Source organism: Silurus meridionalis, chromosome 15, assembly GCF_014805685.1.
Source record: "Silurus meridionalis isolate SWU-2019-XX chromosome 15, ASM1480568v1, whole genome shotgun sequence".
In the NCBI taxonomy this organism is placed as follows: Eukaryota; Metazoa; Chordata; class Actinopteri; order Siluriformes; family Siluridae; genus Silurus; species Silurus meridionalis.
Genome location: NC_060898.1, coordinates 2659607 through 2677855, shown reverse-complemented (window position 1 = coordinate 2677855; position 18249 = coordinate 2659607). Strand labels below are relative to the sequence as shown.

Sequence of the window (18249 nt, the reverse complement as noted above, 5' to 3'; positions counted from 1 at the left end):
AAACTGTTACCACAAAGCTGGAAAGAAACATTTGTATCTGGATCGTCTTTGGATGTGGTCAAATAAATATTTTCCTGCACTTGAGCTAGGAGACCCAAACCTGTTCCAGCATGGCAATGGAATGGAAGCTCTTCTGCTATAGAGTTCTGCTATTGACCTTAACCCTACTGAACACCTCTGTAAACCACTGGCTGCACCTCAGTCCTCCTTACCTCACCTACATCAGTACCTGATTTTACTGACACCCTTGTGGTTGAATGACTTTCACACAAATCTATCAAATCTTGTGGAACATCTTCCCTAAAGAGTGGAGGTCAGGTTTTTATATAGTGTGTATATATTTGAGTCTTGAAAAAATGTAAGAATCTAATTAGTAGACTTGAAGGTCAAGTGTAGGGATGATGAACTTGTTATCTTAATATGATGAACTTTCTGTCCAACAGGTTATTGTGAAGGGCACTTTAACTCTACGTTTCATACGTATTTGTAATTATGTGGGATAAAAATGGCACCCCGATCTCAAAATCATCTGAACAATCTACATCTAGGTCACTTGAAGCTTATTTTAGGCTGCTCTTTCCCAGGTGGTGCTAAATAAGCAGAGGAAGATCATCTGGCCTGGAGGAGATACAGATAGACCGAGAGGATTCCAGATGTCCACGTGGCTAAAAGTACACCGATTATAGGATTTCACTTTCTACGCATATTTATTTCTTAGATACGATAATAACTAGCAAAATGGATGATATTTTTTTCATGAGAAGAGTCGCAGCATGGCAGTTTGCCGAACGTTTTCTGTGCTGTGGTAGAAATTCTGCCCATCCTCCAGATTCAGAACGATACCTTCCGGTTTCTTACAGATCGTCACGATACATCAGGAGCCTTTTGTGTACGTAAAGCCGACCATGCTGGATGGAACCTGCAAGGAAGAATACACACCGAATGGAGTCTTAATTAAAAAAGTGATCTGCACTGGACCGAATGAGACTATCCCAGGTAACAAAACAAACATCTTTGGAGTCTTTAGGTTGACTCTAACGCTGGTGTGACAAAAATTGTATGTTGGATTTTTTTTACTTTGCTGTTTCAGATTTATTTTGGCTTTAATTATTAAAGTGATGAGCAAATATAAAAGCTGATTGGACAGAAAGTGTAAATTAACTTTCCATTACAGCAGCCGTGTTTCTATGAATGTTCTTCAGTTAAAGAGGGATTTGATGATGGAGACCCCAGAATTTTCATAGATTAATAAAGTAATAGCAAAGATAGTTTTATCAAGTTTAGGGCAAATAGACTAATGTTTGTCGTTTATGGAAGGAGTCTCCAGTGTCAGTAAAGTTTTCCACCACTGGAGACTTTCTATTTTCTGTTTCTGCACTTTTTGTGTTTCTCAGTAACATGCATCTGGTTTCCCGGTACGTAAAATTTTGTATGAAATGTCGTTTATTAATAAATGGACCATTTAAATTCATGTTGAATGGATTTACAAGATGTTATTAAAGTGAACGTTAAGGGAAAAGGTGCGCTTGTATAAATCAGAAGTTGTTCATTTAGACGGCTTGATTTCTTACACGGTTTGGTTACAGGACGTCCAACAGTGCCTCAGTGCTGTTATGGATTCTGCGTCGACCTACTGATCAAGCTGGCCATGACTATGAACTTTACTTATGAGGTCCATCTGGTGGCTGATGGGAAATTTGGAACACAGGAGAGAGTGAGTTTGGCTTTACTTTGCCGTATTCAACCAAATTATTTCAATGCAATAAAGTATTGTTGCATAATTATAAGATAAGCAGAGGTTCCATATTTAGGCTGAATATCCCTTGGCCCACAGGTGAACAACAGCAACAAAAAGGAGTGGAACGGCATGATGGGAGAGCTGCTGGGCGGCCTTGCGGACATGATCGTTGCTCCGCTAACCATCAACAATGAACGAGCTCAGTACATTGAATTCTCCAAACCGTTCAAATATCAAGGACTCACCATCCTTGTGAAAAAGGTACAACTGCTAGTACCAGTATAGGTGCATGAGAAGTATATCAGCATTTCACAGCTTTGAAAGCTCACAGTACCATACTCATGCCTAGAGCCCACTCATACCTCGTACCCTATCATTGATTCATGAGATTTATAAACTTTCTATGTATCAGGTCTTTACAATATCTTCTAAACTTTAGGACCCATTAGTTACAGAAGGTCAGAAATGTATGACACGTCACTGTGTGTTACAGGAAATTCCTCGTAGTACGCTGGACTCGTTCATGCAGCCGTTCCAGAGCACGCTGTGGCTTTTGGTGGGTCTGTCGGTGCATGTGGTGGCGGTGATGCTTTACCTACTAGACCGGTTCAGGTACACATTAGTGCTGGAGTGACTTGCTGTGTCTTCCATGAAGTGCGCCTCTGGGATGTGTGTTTGGGTTGTTTTTTTTTCAAAAAAGCGGCATCGCTGTTGCTGTCATTTTGGAGGTGGGGAGATGTGGGCTGGCTGTGACGTGTAAGATTTGTCTTGTTCTCTGTTCCCTTTTTCCTGTCTTTGCAGCTTGCTCGGTCATTGATGTCTATATTTGGACCTGTTATTGTTGTCGGTGTCTTGTTTGTCTTTGTTTTGGACCTCAGAGTGTCAAAATCTGTTGAAAAACTTGAGCTGTTCACTCCTGTTTATCCTCTGCCTGGTTGGTTTTCAGCCCTTTTGGAAGGTTTAAAGTGAACAGCGAAGAAGAAGAAGAAGATGCCCTCACCTTATCCTCGGCTATGTGGTTCTCCTGGGGAGTGTTGCTGAACTCTGGAATTGGAGAAGGTTATTCTGACACTTTGTTTTCTGCTCACGTCATAAAATGGCAGGCTAAAGGCCCGTCTATAAATAATTAGACAGCAAATGCAGCACACAAAATGATTTGGAAATCAATCCATGACCATGAGGTTAAATTAGAAGAAACCAGCTTTTATTTGAAGCAATATAAATCTTTATTTTGGAATTATACATTTTTGTCATATATTATTGGCTAAAATGATCAGCTGCTTAGTAGGTTCTCAGCTGGATGAGCGCCATTGCATAATAATTCTGTACACAAGAGAGCGAAAGAAAGGTTGAGAGTTAATTCTAGATGTGGCATTTGCAATTGTAATCTCCCAGCAGAACACCATTAAGTCAGAATCAATTCTTTCGAAACATTAGCTATAATGCAGCATTCTGTTGAGATTTACAGCAGAAACATGCAGAGATCAGGAAGAATATTACATGTTGATAAGAGTGACCATTACCAGAATTCTGTAAAAAAAAATCTCACGTCATCTGTAAAATAATAAAAAAGGTTCCAATGATCTCCCAGAAATGCTAATCTTGCTAATAATAACTGAAAGCTAAATGTGCAAATTTGAAAATGTTATGTATAGGCAGGCTTTATAGTAGTATTCTTTTTGATCCTAAGATTTTTTTGTTGGTTTTGTATCATTATACAGGGGCCCCGCGTAGCTTCTCAGCGAGAATCCTTGGTATGGTGTGGGCCGGCTTTGCTATGATCATCGTAGCATCCTACACTGCCAACCTGGCTGCCTTCTTGGTGCTGGACCGGCCTGAGGAGCGCATCACCGGCATCAATGACCCGAGGGTAAGTTCCTTGTTATTTTGTCATGTATTATTATGTTTTTTAGATCTAAAAAGCTGATAGCTGTTCAACAGTTTGCTCAACCATCAGTAACTACTTGAGCCTGATCAGAACTGTGATGGATCTGAAGCCAATTCCATTGGGCATGTGGCAGGAATTCACCATGGTTAGAAAAACAGTCTATCACATTTACTGTACATTCAAACCAGGACCGTTTCGTGCACCCTGGGTGAGATTCCTATTTTTACCCCCTTCAAAATGACACTGCTCTCCCAACACAATGCTCCACCCCACATCATACAAATTATTCACAAACTTCCATAAAAAGGTTAAACACATTTAATAATCAGTGCAAAATTGCCTAAATTCAAGTATGTAAACCTATACTGTATATTAAACTTGTATACTATACTAATGTAAATGAGCAAGGACGAATGAGGCGGCAGGGCAAGGGGGCGCTCACTGGGACCCCCAGCTGGTTGCACCCCAGGCAAGGTTTGCCTATGCCTAGAAACGGTGCTCAAACACCCATTTACAACTATAGGCAATTTAGTGTAAATACTTGCATGTATTTGGGTTTGAGAGAAAACCAGAGAACCCAAAGGAAACCCAGATACAGCGAGAACATGTAACATTCTTCAAGGACAGGACCTCAGGATCAGGATCAAACCTTGGATCCTGGAGCTGTTGGGTAGCAGTTCTGCCTGCTGTCACATCAAATGACTTATATATAAAGAATCTACTTTATTACATATTGTCTTGTTGGCTTTATCTGTTGGCAGTTGAGGAACCCATCAGACAAGTTCATCTACGCCACAGTGAAGCAGAGTTCGGTGGATATCTACTTCCGGCGTCAAGTTGAGCTGAGCACCATGTATCGTCACATGGAGAAGCACAACTACGAGAGCGCTGCTGAGGCCATCCAGGCTGTCCGGGACAAGTGAGTCACCAGTGCAACGACTGCGGCAGGTTTGCTTGTGTGTTTACTCAAGGAACGGTGGGCCTCAGGTGTTTTCAGGTGTCAGGCCAAGTTGAGAAGCGATAGCAGGTCTACCTATGTCTCTCTCACTTACACAAGACTTAATGCTGAGCTTAGGAACACCTTTTTCAGGTTTCCAGCAAAATCGTCTCTGAGGGAATCCAATGAGGGACAAAGGTCCACTGGTCCGACATTGGATTTCCTTTGCCTATGAGATGACGGTTTGTAGTTCTGGTAACATTTAAAAACACTCACACAAGTGGGAGGCACAGAGGTGAGAAGGAGAGTTGCGTAAGTGTGTTATTACTCACTGTACTGTTGCACCATACCCCCCCAAAACCCATCCTTCCCTTCCTACCCTTCCCTCCCCCCTCCCCCACAGCAAGCTGCATGCTTTCATCTGGGACTCTGCGGTGCTGGAGTTTGAAGCTTCGCAGAAGTGCGACCTGGTGACCACGGGAGAGCTGTTTTTCCGTTCGGGCTTTGGCATAGGCATGCGCAAGGACAGCCCCTGGAAACAGAATGTGTCCCTGGCTATTCTCAGGTCTGTCCCAGCCGAAGCATCAATACTGTATGCTCCTATATCTTTTAGTTTGGTCTTGTTTTCATAGAGATCATCATCGGAGATATTGTTCTTACTCATCTCTCTCTGTGTCTCCCTTCTCCTGACCCTGCTCTGCTATCTGTGTCCGTGTATTTGTGTGCGTTTTGGGTGCAGTCTTTTGGGAATTAACACAACCATCTGCCCAGTGCTGTATAATAATAATTTACTTTTTCCCCCTTCCTCGACTCCCTGCAGTTCACATGAGAATGGCTTCATGGAGGACCTGGATAAAACCTGGGTGAGATACCAGGAGTGTGACTCAAGGAGCAATGCCCCAGCCACACTCACCTTTGAAAACATGGCAGGTATGGTATGCACTCAGTTGAAGATAATCTAAAAGAGATTGGACAAAAACTGCAGCGGTAAGGTCCTGTAGCCCTTTTTTGTCCAATGCCTTTTCTCCTTTATTTGTCTTTCCTTACTCATCCAGGTAATCTAACCATTTAGGCAACATTTGTAACTCAATTTAAGGAGTTGGCCCAGTCTCCATTGGTGAGATTCACATTTCCTAAATGGTTTCTTTTGATTTCTTTAATATCTCTATGTCTTGCTCTACCAGGGGTCTTTATGCTGGTGGCTGGAGGCATTGCAGCAGGGATCTTCCTCATCTTCATTGAAATTGCATACAAGCGACACAAAGACGCTCGCAGGAAGCAGATGCAGCTAGCCTTTGCGGCCGTCAATGTCTGGAGAAAGAACCTCCAGGTAAGAGAGCAACTCCGCCACCATCCGAAAGATCATAAGATCACTGCCCATAACCTCAGTCAGCCGGGGTGTAACTTTTCAGTGAAACCCTTCCTAGCTGGAGGATGGGTTGGAAATCAACAATCTCTAACTTTATTATTGTTCAGTTCTTGGGCTCTAAGATGGCAACCCAGGAAACAGTCCCCAAAGTTAATCTGGGAAGTACTTGGCAAGCCCAATCAGACTCCTGTCTCTTGTCTGTCCCAACAGGACAATAAGGAGAGTGCTGTGAGTCAAGTTGTGGCTGCAGCTGGGACTCCGTCTTTAGTACGTAAAGCAAGCTAATTTATTCCGCTGTCTTCTTCTTGCTGAGCTTCTGAACAAGATGAATGCTCTAAAGTACCTCTGAACAAAAAACACTGATTTTTTTAAAATGGTTCCCTTTTGGAATCTAAGTTAACAAATTGCAGCTGTGGTCTACACCTTATTGGTAACATTAATCAATTCAGACTTTTTCATTACAAGAGTTCTTTGGTTCCCAGGACTCTGTATCTTCAGGAGTTCAAATCCTAACAAAATATTAGCCGTCCATGGCTGGGTGTCCAGGAGGGCAAACTTTGCAATGCTTTGCAATGGGTATCATTACTTTTTCCTCTGCCAGAGAGGCACTAGACAATCATAAGCTTCTTTGAAATAATATATGCAGAAAAGGAAAGAGCACTTTGCTCTGTGTGTAATGTAGCATGAGCAGAAGTTGTGTCTTGTGCTAGCTTTTACCCTTCCTGGTTTTTGGCAAAAGCATCATGTGGAGGGAAAGCTAATGAGTGTATAATAAAATAATTGTGTGTAATAATAAAAAGAAAGACACTACAGATAAACAACATGTGGTGTCTATGTTTCGCCTCTAGAGGCCGCTCTTGTATGTATAACGAAACCCGGAAAAACTATTTGCCGATCGTTCCAGCAATCAACTATCGTGTCGATTAATCGGCATTACTGACAAATCAGTCGACCACTATAAAAAATTCTCATACTACCCTGTATGTATTATGCTACCAAATTTGACTAATGTTAATGATTCAAATTGTATGTTATTGTATATTTTGACAGATTTGGGTTCAGGTTAAACATTCCATTGAAAATAATGTCAAAGATAATCGCTGATTCAAAAATCCCATTTGTATCTCTCCATGACAAAGCAAGTTTAATGTACTAGCATTAAATAGCCTAGGTAGCTTAAGTAATGTTGTAAAATCTGTAATCCAGCTAACTATTCAGGATGGGTGATGTGGAAAACATGAATGACTGAATGTTACTAGAAAATGTTTAGTAATTTTTAAGCATTGGATTTTCAAAATTGCATGTTCAGGGGTACTTTAAAGCTTTCAAAGCATAGCATAAATATTAGTTTGGAGTTGTTATACAAAGCTATGCTGTATAGAATAGCTGAATAGAATGTGAATGGAGTCCTAAGCAGTGCCAGTGATATTAGCCCAGCCTCTGAATCACAACTATGTAAATCTGCTCCAAAACAAAAGAAGCAGTAAATTGCATAGTCTGAAAGTAAATGCTGCACTGGTATCAGGTAATGAAGTGCGGAGATCAATAATGATATGCTTTAGGCTTTGCTAGTCGAGCAAAACCAACTCAATCCTATTCACTCCCCGTTCTCGCTTAGCTGCTTGATTTCCCTGTGTGCCCTGTGGCTTTGGCACAAGGCCTCCCCAGCAGAGCTGTGGGTTTTGGGAGGGAGGGTGAGTGAATGGGGAAAAGGCACAAGGCTTCTAGGAGACTGTGATGTGCGCGCAGAGGTAGGTCAGCCTCACGCTGGCGCTTTGTACGCACTGACAAAAGGTCATTGCCGCTGCTGTCGACTCGACAGCGGTGCCACAGAAAGGTAAGATCACAGTCTCATGTCTGTGTCCGCAAATCGATGTCCAGAAACCATCTGCCATACACGTTACACACGCAAGCGCTCACATAATCACACATGCACACAAACACTCCATCTGTTTTAACACCGTTTTTGTGTGGATTTGTGTTCGAGCGCACAGAAGACGTTGGTATGTTGGTTCCTGCTAAGAAGGAGAAGATTACAGTTCGTGTTTTTAAGGGTGTTACCACCGGATTTACTATTGTAATTGGACTGTACTAGCAGATTTTGTTTAGACTTCCGAATTCTTAGCAGGATTCCGGATGTTTTTCTGAACCTAGCACAAGAGCCTGTGTGTGTGTGTGTGTGTATGTGTTAGTTCGATTCACATAGAAATGTATGCTCCGAGTGTGTCTGAAAGCATCAACGAGCATAAACGTCCACCTTTGACATACTGCACCGTGATTAGCCTGGTTAGCTTGTGTGTAATATGCGTGTTGCACTTTTGAATAACCTGCCCAGTTTTTTACGAGGTGCTTCCATTTTTTTTCCAGCTAGAATAAGGATCCAGTTCGCAAACTGCACGCGTTATTCCAAAGTGCACCACCAAGCGGTTAACCATGATGACAAAACAGATCGATCTTTTTTTTTTTTTTTTTATAATAATATATAATATGTAATGCAAATGAAGTAAGGTGTTTAAATGTGCCGATGCTTGTTTGTGGGTCGACTGCATGTCACTGTACAGCATCTCTGTACAATAAAACAACTGAAAAATATACAAATATGTATGCAATTCAGGATATTTTCGGGAACTGTGAATTTCAATACAAAATATCATTTCAGACCTCAGCTAATATCCTGGTTCCTATTTCAGCTAATCATGTTTTCCTTTTTTTATTCATACGATCATTATGTAATGCATTTTTATCTGAATGAGCATTGCATACAGTAAGCTGCCTTGCTATCGCTAGCATCTTGCTCATTCAATGCTACTTCATTCCAGTGACATTCTTCAACCTCAAAATCCTTAAAGGAATAGATTATATCTAGGATTGGATTGCGATCGATTTGCACAGGAAATCCAGTTCAAACCTAGATATGATCTCGATTCTTGTGCTACCTTTAAGCGACAGAGGTATTGAGTTGTGTTTAAAAGTAATCGTCAGGCGAGCTTAGAGGGTTCATTAAGGATATGAAGTCTAGTGTTGATATGCTTTTGTGCCATAATATGCTTTTTCTTGTTCACTGCCAGACCTTGCATGTGACTGAAATTCACACCACACTTTTATTCATATCTTGCGTGTGGGGTGAATTTCCATTATACCTAAAACAAGGTATAATGTTTCCAAATGATACTGATATATACTTACTCATGTTTCTATCTTCTGCTGCCCTGGCATTTTATTGATTGCATTTATACCCCAACAACCCCTCCCTTGCCCACCTTTCTTAAAAGTTGTGTTTTATTGTGATTTTCTTGTGATATTCAGAGCTGCTTGGCTTTGTCGGTGCCATTATTTTCTTACCTTTATTTTTTCCGCTCTTCCTCTGCTTTTTGCTTATGGATCTTAAAGTCTTAATGATCTTTAAGTGAATAAATATTCTTTTTTTTTTCTTTTCTTCTCCTCTATGCAGCCCTCTTCCTCTGTAGAGACTCAGGATGTAAGAATACCTTAAATATGAGCTTTTCTCACACTAACACACTCAGTCTTCCGCTGTATCCTCGTCGCATAGTGTAGAGGCCAGACAGTAGCCGTGGGGGACTTGGGATGCTGGAAAGGAGGGAGGGAGGGAGAAAGGGAGGGAGGGAGGGAAAGAGAGAGGGATTACGTAGAGTGTAACTATATTTTAAGTATGGACCATATGGATGGATGTATGAATATCTGACCTTTACCTCAGGTACAAGTGCACAGAAGTCTATGGTGGTACACACGAAAAGGACCCTTATTTGCAAAACTTTTCCACAAATGCTTAGTTATCAAACCATATCACTGATATCACAGACGTAGGAGCATGTTTTTAGGTGAAGCCATTATTAAGTTTTTATACCACTTTAAAAGCTTTTAGTAATTATCAAGACCCTATATATGTTTCCTATATCTGAAAAAAAGTATTCAGTCTTCTCAGTATCTTTAATACACGTGTAGTGGTCTGGGAAAACCTAATTAGATGTCAGTATATCTGAAACAGCTGAAAACATATCCAAGTATTTTAAGTTTTAACAGGAAATGTTTTTATTTAGGCTAGTTTTCATGCTAGCTTTGGCTGCAAACAAGGAGCTAGTTCAACAACCAGAGTGATAAAAATGGGCAGTTTTCTAACACTGAGTGGTTTTCTCCCATTTAAATGATTTAATCTAGTTGATGGATATCACCATGGAATAGAGAAACAAAACCCACTTATCAGCAAAGCATTAAAACAGTTTAAAATTTGAAGGTGAGACATTTAGCTAACAGAACAGAAACGGGGGAAATTAATGCGCAAAAATATCAGATATCACTACAGTAATGAGGCAATTTGTGTAATTGTTTAATGTGGATGATGATCCTAATCAAAGCAAGAACTAATTTCCATCATTAAAATTCTTTACAATTGGCCAGCAGTGTTGTTTTTCTCCCATAAGGAGATTAGCTTGTATATGAATAAATGATTTAAACTGCGAGCACTTTCCTTATGCACGCGAAAGACTGTAGTTTCCCGACACACGTGGTATAGAATATGTTCGTAGACGATATTCCGATTTGACAACACAAGCTTTTCCCAAGCCTCCGCACACATAGTTTGGGGTAAGATTATTTGTGGGGTGGGTTGGGGTTTGAAAGAAGTTTTGGTTATAATGCCAGACTAAGACGGTGTCACTCAGTCGGAGAACATGAATAATTATTCTACGTATATATTTATTTTAGGATAGGAAAAGTGCTAGAGCAGAGCCCGACCCCAAAAAGAAACCCTCTTTTAGGTCCATCAGTACCACCCTGGCCTCCAGCATCAAGAGACGTAGGTCCTCCAAAGACACGGTAAGGAGATTAAGGAATGGCATCTCCTGCTCGTAGTTTCTCTCTCCCTCTTTCCTTTTTCCTTCTTTCCTTTTTTCTCACCCTTCCTTCCAAACTTTCCTTCTCTCTGTCCTATTTTCCTGTCTTAAATGCCATCTCATGTCCGATCCAAGAGAGTCCCATTCCACTCCGGCCACGTGTCTTGTCAGTCAGCCATTCGGTCCACATCCTAAGCTCATCTGTCAGTTAGGACTCGTCCCAAAGAGGACAGCAGGGACAATTTAGGCCTTACAAGACAACAGTGAAAAAAATTAATTCTGGAGGGTCACCATATAGGTGTGGGGGCGGGGGTATCTGTGATCCAAGAGGAGGGGGGCAATGCAAAGCACCTGGTTCATTTGGGCTGCTTCTCTCAGGTGTTGCTAGTCCTGGATGTGGTGTGTCAGTGGTGTTTGTACGTTTCTATATGTGTGTGTTTTTTTTTAATCATGTACCTTCCTGTATTTGCCTGATACGATTAAAGTGAATGTGATCTTCCTATATGCTGCATTACGTGTTCCCCAGCGGCATGCTTCAGTGTTGTGTGTGTTATCACTCAGACTAACCTTGATTTTTTTTTCTAATACAAACAGCACATCATTTCTTTCTAGGCATGGAATATCACACAACTAATGCTAATGCATTTTGGAGTTTTTTTCCTAGAGGTCTTCTATAAAGCTGTGCTTAATAATATCCCATAAGTTAGGATATTAAAAATGCATCAATGCGAATAAGTCAATTCTTTTTATTTAGTTTTTAGGACTCTTTTTTCTTTCCTTCTTTTCCACATCTTTTCAACTTAGCACCAGGACAAAAAGGCATTCCCAGAGTTCTACTTACCTCAGAGAACCAATACTAACAAATGTATCTTAAATTCTTATAGGCATTTGTCTAAAAATGGTCAAAGAAGAACACAGACTGACCAAAATATTGTTTCGACCGGGTTTTAGTCATGGAATGTCTTTGGTTGATGATCACACTGCTGGAAAAGACCATTCTTCATACAGTTGTTCCAGCGCTAATCCGATTTGAACGATCAGTCACGATTAATACATTTTCTTTCCCTTAGATATATCTACTAATTTGTGTTTGTTATATTCGTAGTCTAACTGTATTGACTTAAGTGTGTGTGCATGTGAACGTAAGAACCTTAGGATAAATAAATCTAGATGATGGCTTGTAAGAAAATGTTTCAAAATAATCCTGCAAGAAGAGAAGCAATGAAACCATCCTGTCAGTCACCAATGTATTTATTTAATTATGTTTTATAATATCAGTGTTTAATGAATGGCTATATATATATATATATATGGATTTATTAGTGTTGATGTCCCCTACATACATGCCACGAAACTCCTTTCGTCCTCCGAAAGCATGCAACGTGTCTGTCAACGAATCCCCGAGTGTGTTGTGGTAGTAATAGTAGTCATAGAAGTAGATGCACCTTTTTATCCTCCCTCGTGGTTGTGATGGTGGTAGACGTAGAAGCGTTGTGTCTCTGTCTCTCTTGTTGATCCACAATCTCTCATCAGGGGGCGCTGTGTGCTTTGATACGCAGTGCCAACAGCGAGCCTCCTCAGAGAACACAACGGGCACATGTATTCACAGGGGGGCCAGAGGCACTGCCATGACGCCATGCCAAGGCTGCGAAAAACACAAAACCTCTCTACAGCGTCATCAGCAATATTGCTGGACTTAAAAAAAACAAACAAAAGATCCAGCAGTGTTTTGATGATTTTCAGTTTTTGCTTTATGTTCTGTTCTTTTGGAAGGTGAATGTAGTGCATGCTAAACTATGCTACAGTGAACAGATTTCTAACCCTGGTCCTGGAGAACTACCTATCCTGTATGTCCCAGTGTTTTCTCTGCTATTTGACACTTGATCCAGATCTTCTTGAGTTGAACTGGTGGGGGGCGGGGAAACACTCCAGGCTTCAAGAAAAAGGGTTCTTTAAGGCCTGGGCTTGAGAACCTATTGTGTATCCCATAGTCTAGCGTGCACTAATAGGTCTATAGATGTAAGCGCTGTATATAAGTATTAGTTACTCATCCCTGCAAATGCTTTGAATTAAGGGGAAAAAAAATTTCAAAAATTCCCAAATTTTGAAATTTTTACGTTTTTGTGAAGACCATATTATGGATACATGTGTCCATTGTTCTTTTTTTTCCCGAATTTTTTTTTTCTTGTTAAATAATAATAATAATAATAATAAATATTTAATTCTCTGGCATTATGCCTAATATATACCACCTATCGCTTTCATTCAGTTCAATTAAATTAAAGTCTTCAACTGAATTGAGTAAATATAGTTATTCTATATCCAATTTTCACAAAAAAAAAAAAAATAATAAAATAAATTAGTCAAATGCTTCAGCTATGCTTCATTTTGCAGTGGCAGGGTATGTTCTTTCCTTCAGTCGTATCATCGAGGACGTTCAGTTTTCGTCCCGGCCATTGTAACATGGAAGCGATCATCATGTGCGACAAAGAAACAAAATACAACGACTTGATATGCAACGGTATCTGCATGGCTTTTTGAGGTTTTTCCAACTAAGCACTGCAGATATCAACCAAAGCACAAAAAGTAATGCACATTTTCACGCCGCACCCACCCTAGATAAGAACTGTGGGAAGCAAGATCTCGAAGTTCTTCTGCATATTTTTGTTTTACCTCACAGTATCATTTAAACATCAAGTCCTTCCTGTCAGTATCTGCAAATTTTACTGATGTTTTTTACAGACGTCTTTATCAGGACAGATTAGACTGGATTGGTTTGCATGTTTGAAGGGGTTGATGTATGCTGGGTAAAGAAACATGCAGACCCTGGAGATCCTGTTTCCCCTTCTGTGAAGTCTGAACACCTCCTCAGACAGTAGGAAAAAGAAATAAAAATATCGGAAAAAATCAAGATGGAGCTTGACAAAAGAGATTTCCAGCACATATACTCAGGGTCCACTTTACCAGGGAAACCAAACACATTTTTATACCACAGCATTAATGAATTCTTGATTCTGGTCCTGACTATAATTGGCTCGATGGTGGAGGTTGCACATAAATGAATGAAAAAGGTGTTGTAACTGTGTAACCATTTTATATAGAGTACGATTTCTTTAACATTTGCATTAACAGTCATTTTACAAGCCATGTTCCAACATGGAAAAGCCTTAAGGACTGAGCATTTTGCATGTTGCAGTTTCTCTGCAACTTGACAAGCTGCATTTTTTGCCTTATTGCAATTCAAGAAGGAGAACAACGGGGCTGTTTCTGGGAAGGTGAACATAACATGCCGTAAGTCAATCTAGTAACTTGTTTCTTGGACATTCCAGAAACATGGAATGTCTGACCTGAAAAAAAAACCCGAGGAAGAAAACACTTTGTGTGCTGTTATTGGAAAATAATCAATAGCGTGGCAACTCCACCACAATGCACCACTCCAGCCTGATTATTTTACTTTCCCAGCATGCCTTGTGTGCTTTTTATTCCTTCCAATGATGCCCAAAATCGTGACAGCCGCCTCTACTACGTACTCCATGACCAATTAAAAGTTCCCTAATATGTTCCCTAATAAAGTGGCACCCAAGTGTATATCCTGGAGGATTTCTAAAAGTTTGATCGTAAATGACGTCAGATTCGAGTCGGCTTTTGATGAACCTAATTCTGAACTGCCTTAGGAGGTGATGTCTAAGGCACAGCCCCTATTCGGAGTCGGTGACAAACGATTACGCACTATTGACCCGTGCCCTGTGTGTTTTCTGCCTCTATCCCCCTTTCTCGTACTTTCTTTCTCTTCACAGCAATTCCCACCCACAGACATCACGGGCCAGCTCAACCTGTCTGACCCGTCTGTCAGCACCGTGGTGTGAGACAGAGAAAGATTGATCGGGAGATCGTTCATTTCTGAAGGACACATACAGGGTGGGGGGGAATCGGTGTTCGCCCAGGATTTTCCCTCGTCCCTCGTTGCTCACGAGCTTCTGCACCTTCATGAGGAGAAGAGAACGGAGCCGATCTTCTACAGTGAACATTTTTTCGAGACGGGCTCAGCGCTACATCGCATTGGATTCCTTATAACGCACATGCATATACACCTACTTATAGTGTAGTCTTCATAAGTTGACATTCAAACCGGACATCATCAGAAGGTCTTCTGAAACCTAGCAAAGATGTCTTTTAAGTATTTTTTGTATAGGTTGATATATTTCATCAATGACGTATATTCGAACAAAGTCATTATTATTACTAAGTTCGTACACAACTTATATGTTTAGAAGCTGTACTAGATTTTCAGGATCTTTCTGTTGATCTGCCTTTTTACGGTATCAGTTGCTTTCTCTTCTTTAATCGTTGTCTATTCTGTAAGGAAGAACAGTGTTCGAGAGAGCATGCGAATACTACCTGAGTAAAAAAAAAATACATTTAGTGCATTGTGAATAGTGTTAATACTTGAAAAACGATTTCTAACGATGTAATACTGTATATGGCACTTTACGACGACCTTACGACCAAGTGTGTGGTCTTTGGTTTTGTACTCGATACTGTTTGTATACCTTTCGAAAGCCATGCGCTCTTTAGCAGTGAGCCATTTGCATGTTTAAAATGCATGTGAAATTTTTTAGCCATGTCACAAAAACAAAGCGCTGACCTTTTCCTCCCCCCTGCAATACCAACGCCGTGCATATCAGCGTGCGCAAAAACGGCGTTACCTGCAGACTGGATCAGGAGCGACATAAAAAAAGGAAGTAAAGACTTTGCTCCGTAAAAAAACAACTCTTTCTCTGTCTCGCCGGTTGAAGTTCTCTTCCTCTTTCTCAGCTCCAGTCTCTGTAAGGGGTGCATCAAACTGCCACGTTTTTTCATCCAACCATCACTTGGTGTCTCACGCAAAACAGTCTCTCTCTCGCGCGAGACCCTTTTACGCGAGGAAACTCCAAGTGAGTTGCTTTCTATTTAACTTTGGTGCTGCAGTTTTGTATACACCTACTGGTTAGATGTAAAAAACAGGCCGTTTCCCATGTTCTGGGGTTGAGAAACATTTTGTTCTGTTGATCTCTGTTGACCTCTGACATCTGAACCAGCAATGTGAATTATGAGCATTCTTGTTCACACAATCTGTGATGGACAAATGATTGAAAGATTATTCCTTAAATATAACACGCAGAATATATGAACTTGTCATTATTGTGATTTTTTTCAGTTTCTTTTGTCCTAAAAAGGCTATTTTCGATACAAAAAAAATTGCCTTTCGATCTTAGACAACCATAATATAATTTTTAAGGCCATCATCTCTGACAAATGAGTGCATGCATGTTTTCTTTAGTGTTACTCTATTTCAACCCATACTTTATGTACCTACAACACACTATTGTAGCTGCTGTCGGGTCAATTGCAGTGTACATACATTTTGTAGTAGGCTGTATTTTGGCTTTCTGGAGAACTTAAGGATGTGATAAGGATGTGTTCAGTTTTACAGACACTGATATTCTGTAAATCCTGTAGACAATTGACTCATAGACCTAGACATAAGCTTTAACACATTATCATTATAACAAACTCTCATGTTAGACCTATTTAAATGAGAATTGCTTCAGAGTTTGCTTTTTGAGTTCAAGCAAACCTTTTGTTTGTATTTAGATTACAAGGCGAATCAGACATTTCTGTGCAAATAAAAATATTTGCAGATGACAAAAGTGAGTGTGTGATTTGTTTGAGTTGCACGAACAATGGGCTTTAAATTACTACCGTATTTTTCGGACTATAAGTCGCTACTTTTTTCTTGGTCGGCTACTGTTTAGATACAAGCCGTTGTAACGCGTTGAGTCTGGGTGAAGGGAGAGCTCGCTTCTGCCAGGCTATTCCCAAAATACCGCTCTGCTCCTAAAGGAAGCGCAACATATTTCACCTGTTACACCGTGTGTAAGTTGTCTTTCGTTAAAGCCTGTGTAAAGTACATTCGTTATAGACAGGTGCGGCTTATTTATGTTAAAAATAAAAATATTTGTAAAATTCAGTTGGTGCGGCTTATATATGGGTGCGCTTAATAGCCCGGAAATTACGATATGTATAATGTATATAATGCGAAAGGAACACCCAGTATGACACCAGAATAATCCTTAGAATACATTTTTTGTGATACATGAGCTCCTTTCATTGAGGTGTGAGTCTATTTTTACTTTGTTTTACTGCATTACCCAAAGTGATGTCCAATCTCCTGCTGATTGTAGTGGAAATGGGATTCAGCCCTTCCTTCATCTCTACCGAAAAACTGCAATGCGGAGGCGCTTTTATCCGTCCGCCTCTCTCACATCCTCATGTTTGCACTCTGATCAAACAGATCAGATTCCAGAGCTTGATTTTTCATGCCAAAACCACCATTAATGCCATTACCCTCATCAGAGGCTGTGTTAAAGTAAATCATTACCTGTCAAATTGTTGGACAGGAAATTTAATCTGTCATATTTTTTCAATTGTCTCTCGAACAATTGTATAATCTTGCGCAGTTCCACAATTCGTGGTAAATGAGCGCATGCAGAGATTAGTTTTGATTTTGCATGTCTACTGGAAGACGAATGGCGAGACTGAATGCCTTACTTTGTATACGTCAAAATGATGGACGACCTGCCGATTTTTCAGCCAACAATTATTCAAATGTGTTAAAATTACTGAGAATCAGCTGGCATGAGTCTCTTCCATAATTCACATGGCTGTACTGTAGGGAGTCCAATGTGAATGTAATGTAATGTTCACTATTTATATATTTGATGTCCCTCAAACTATTTGATTGTAACATACAGAGCTTTTGTCCTGACCCTATGTTGAAGATTGCATTTTTTAATTTTTATTAATTGCACCAAAAATTAAAAAATTATATGAAATATGTATAAAAAAATGTGTAAAAATAAATTGAGTGCAACGATGTGTGTGTGTGTGTGTGTGTGTGTGTGTGTGTGTGTGTGTGCAAAAGTGAAGATAAACATGTGAAGATTTATTGAAAAGTGACCATAACAGTACAAAATGCAACATGTGGTAAAATAACATTTTTGCAATAGTAAGAGAGAGACAGTATGCCAGAAAGTTGAAGTGATGCTATAGAAGAACCATTTTTGGTTTCCCAAAGAACCTTTCCCAAAGGTTCATGTGTGTGATGCAAAGGATGTTAAAGGTTCTTTACAGAAAAATACAGTGTACATTTCAGGAAATCCTTCTGTACTATAATACATTGAAGTAGCGCAAGGGAACTCTCATTGTGTGTGTCTGTAGCAATAGAAAGCACTCTCTTTAAATAAGGCATGATGAGCAGGAGAATATTCATGGATAGCTCAAATAATCAGGACATTGGGCAACAAAAATTCGCCACTGTCAGCTCAATGTGGGAATTGGCAAAAAGATAATTTGCCAGAGTTGAGCTGACTGTGCCGCACCTCTGCCTGACAGCTGGCTGTTGCAATATGGGCCAATCTTGGGTGA

General features: G+C 40.2%; 1 protein-coding gene across 6 annotated transcripts in view; it reads left to right on the top strand.

Annotated features, from left to right (window-relative positions):
* The window catches only part of grin1a (glutamate receptor, ionotropic, N-methyl D-aspartate 1a), a 40758-nt gene extending 24291 nt beyond the window's left edge, over positions 1–16467 (top strand). For 3 of the 6 annotated variants that reach the window (XM_046867093.1, XM_046867092.1, XM_046867095.1), the window contains 15 exons: positions 585–671; positions 861–996; positions 1587–1714; positions 1835–1999; positions 2232–2350; positions 2685–2797; positions 3460–3608; positions 4388–4545; positions 4967–5128; positions 5384–5493; positions 5748–5893; positions 6143–6199; positions 9384–9410; positions 10655–10765; positions 14580–16467. In XM_046867093.1, coding sequence (XP_046723049.1) covers positions 585–671; positions 861–996; positions 1587–1714; positions 1835–1999; positions 2232–2350; positions 2685–2797; positions 3460–3608; positions 4388–4545; positions 4967–5128; positions 5384–5493; positions 5748–5893; positions 6143–6199; positions 9384–9410; positions 10655–10765; positions 14580–14648 — 1737 coding nt within the window. In that variant the 3' untranslated portion in view covers positions 14649–16467. The remainder of the gene's footprint in view (positions 1–584; positions 672–860; positions 997–1586; positions 1715–1834; positions 2000–2231; positions 2351–2684; positions 2798–3459; positions 3609–4387; positions 4546–4966; positions 5129–5383; positions 5494–5747; positions 5894–6142; positions 6200–9383; positions 9411–10654; positions 10766–14579) is intronic. The other 3 variants (XM_046867097.1, XM_046867096.1, XM_046867094.1) reach the window with 2 other exon arrangements.
* Positions 16468–18249: the final 1782 nt, after the last annotated feature.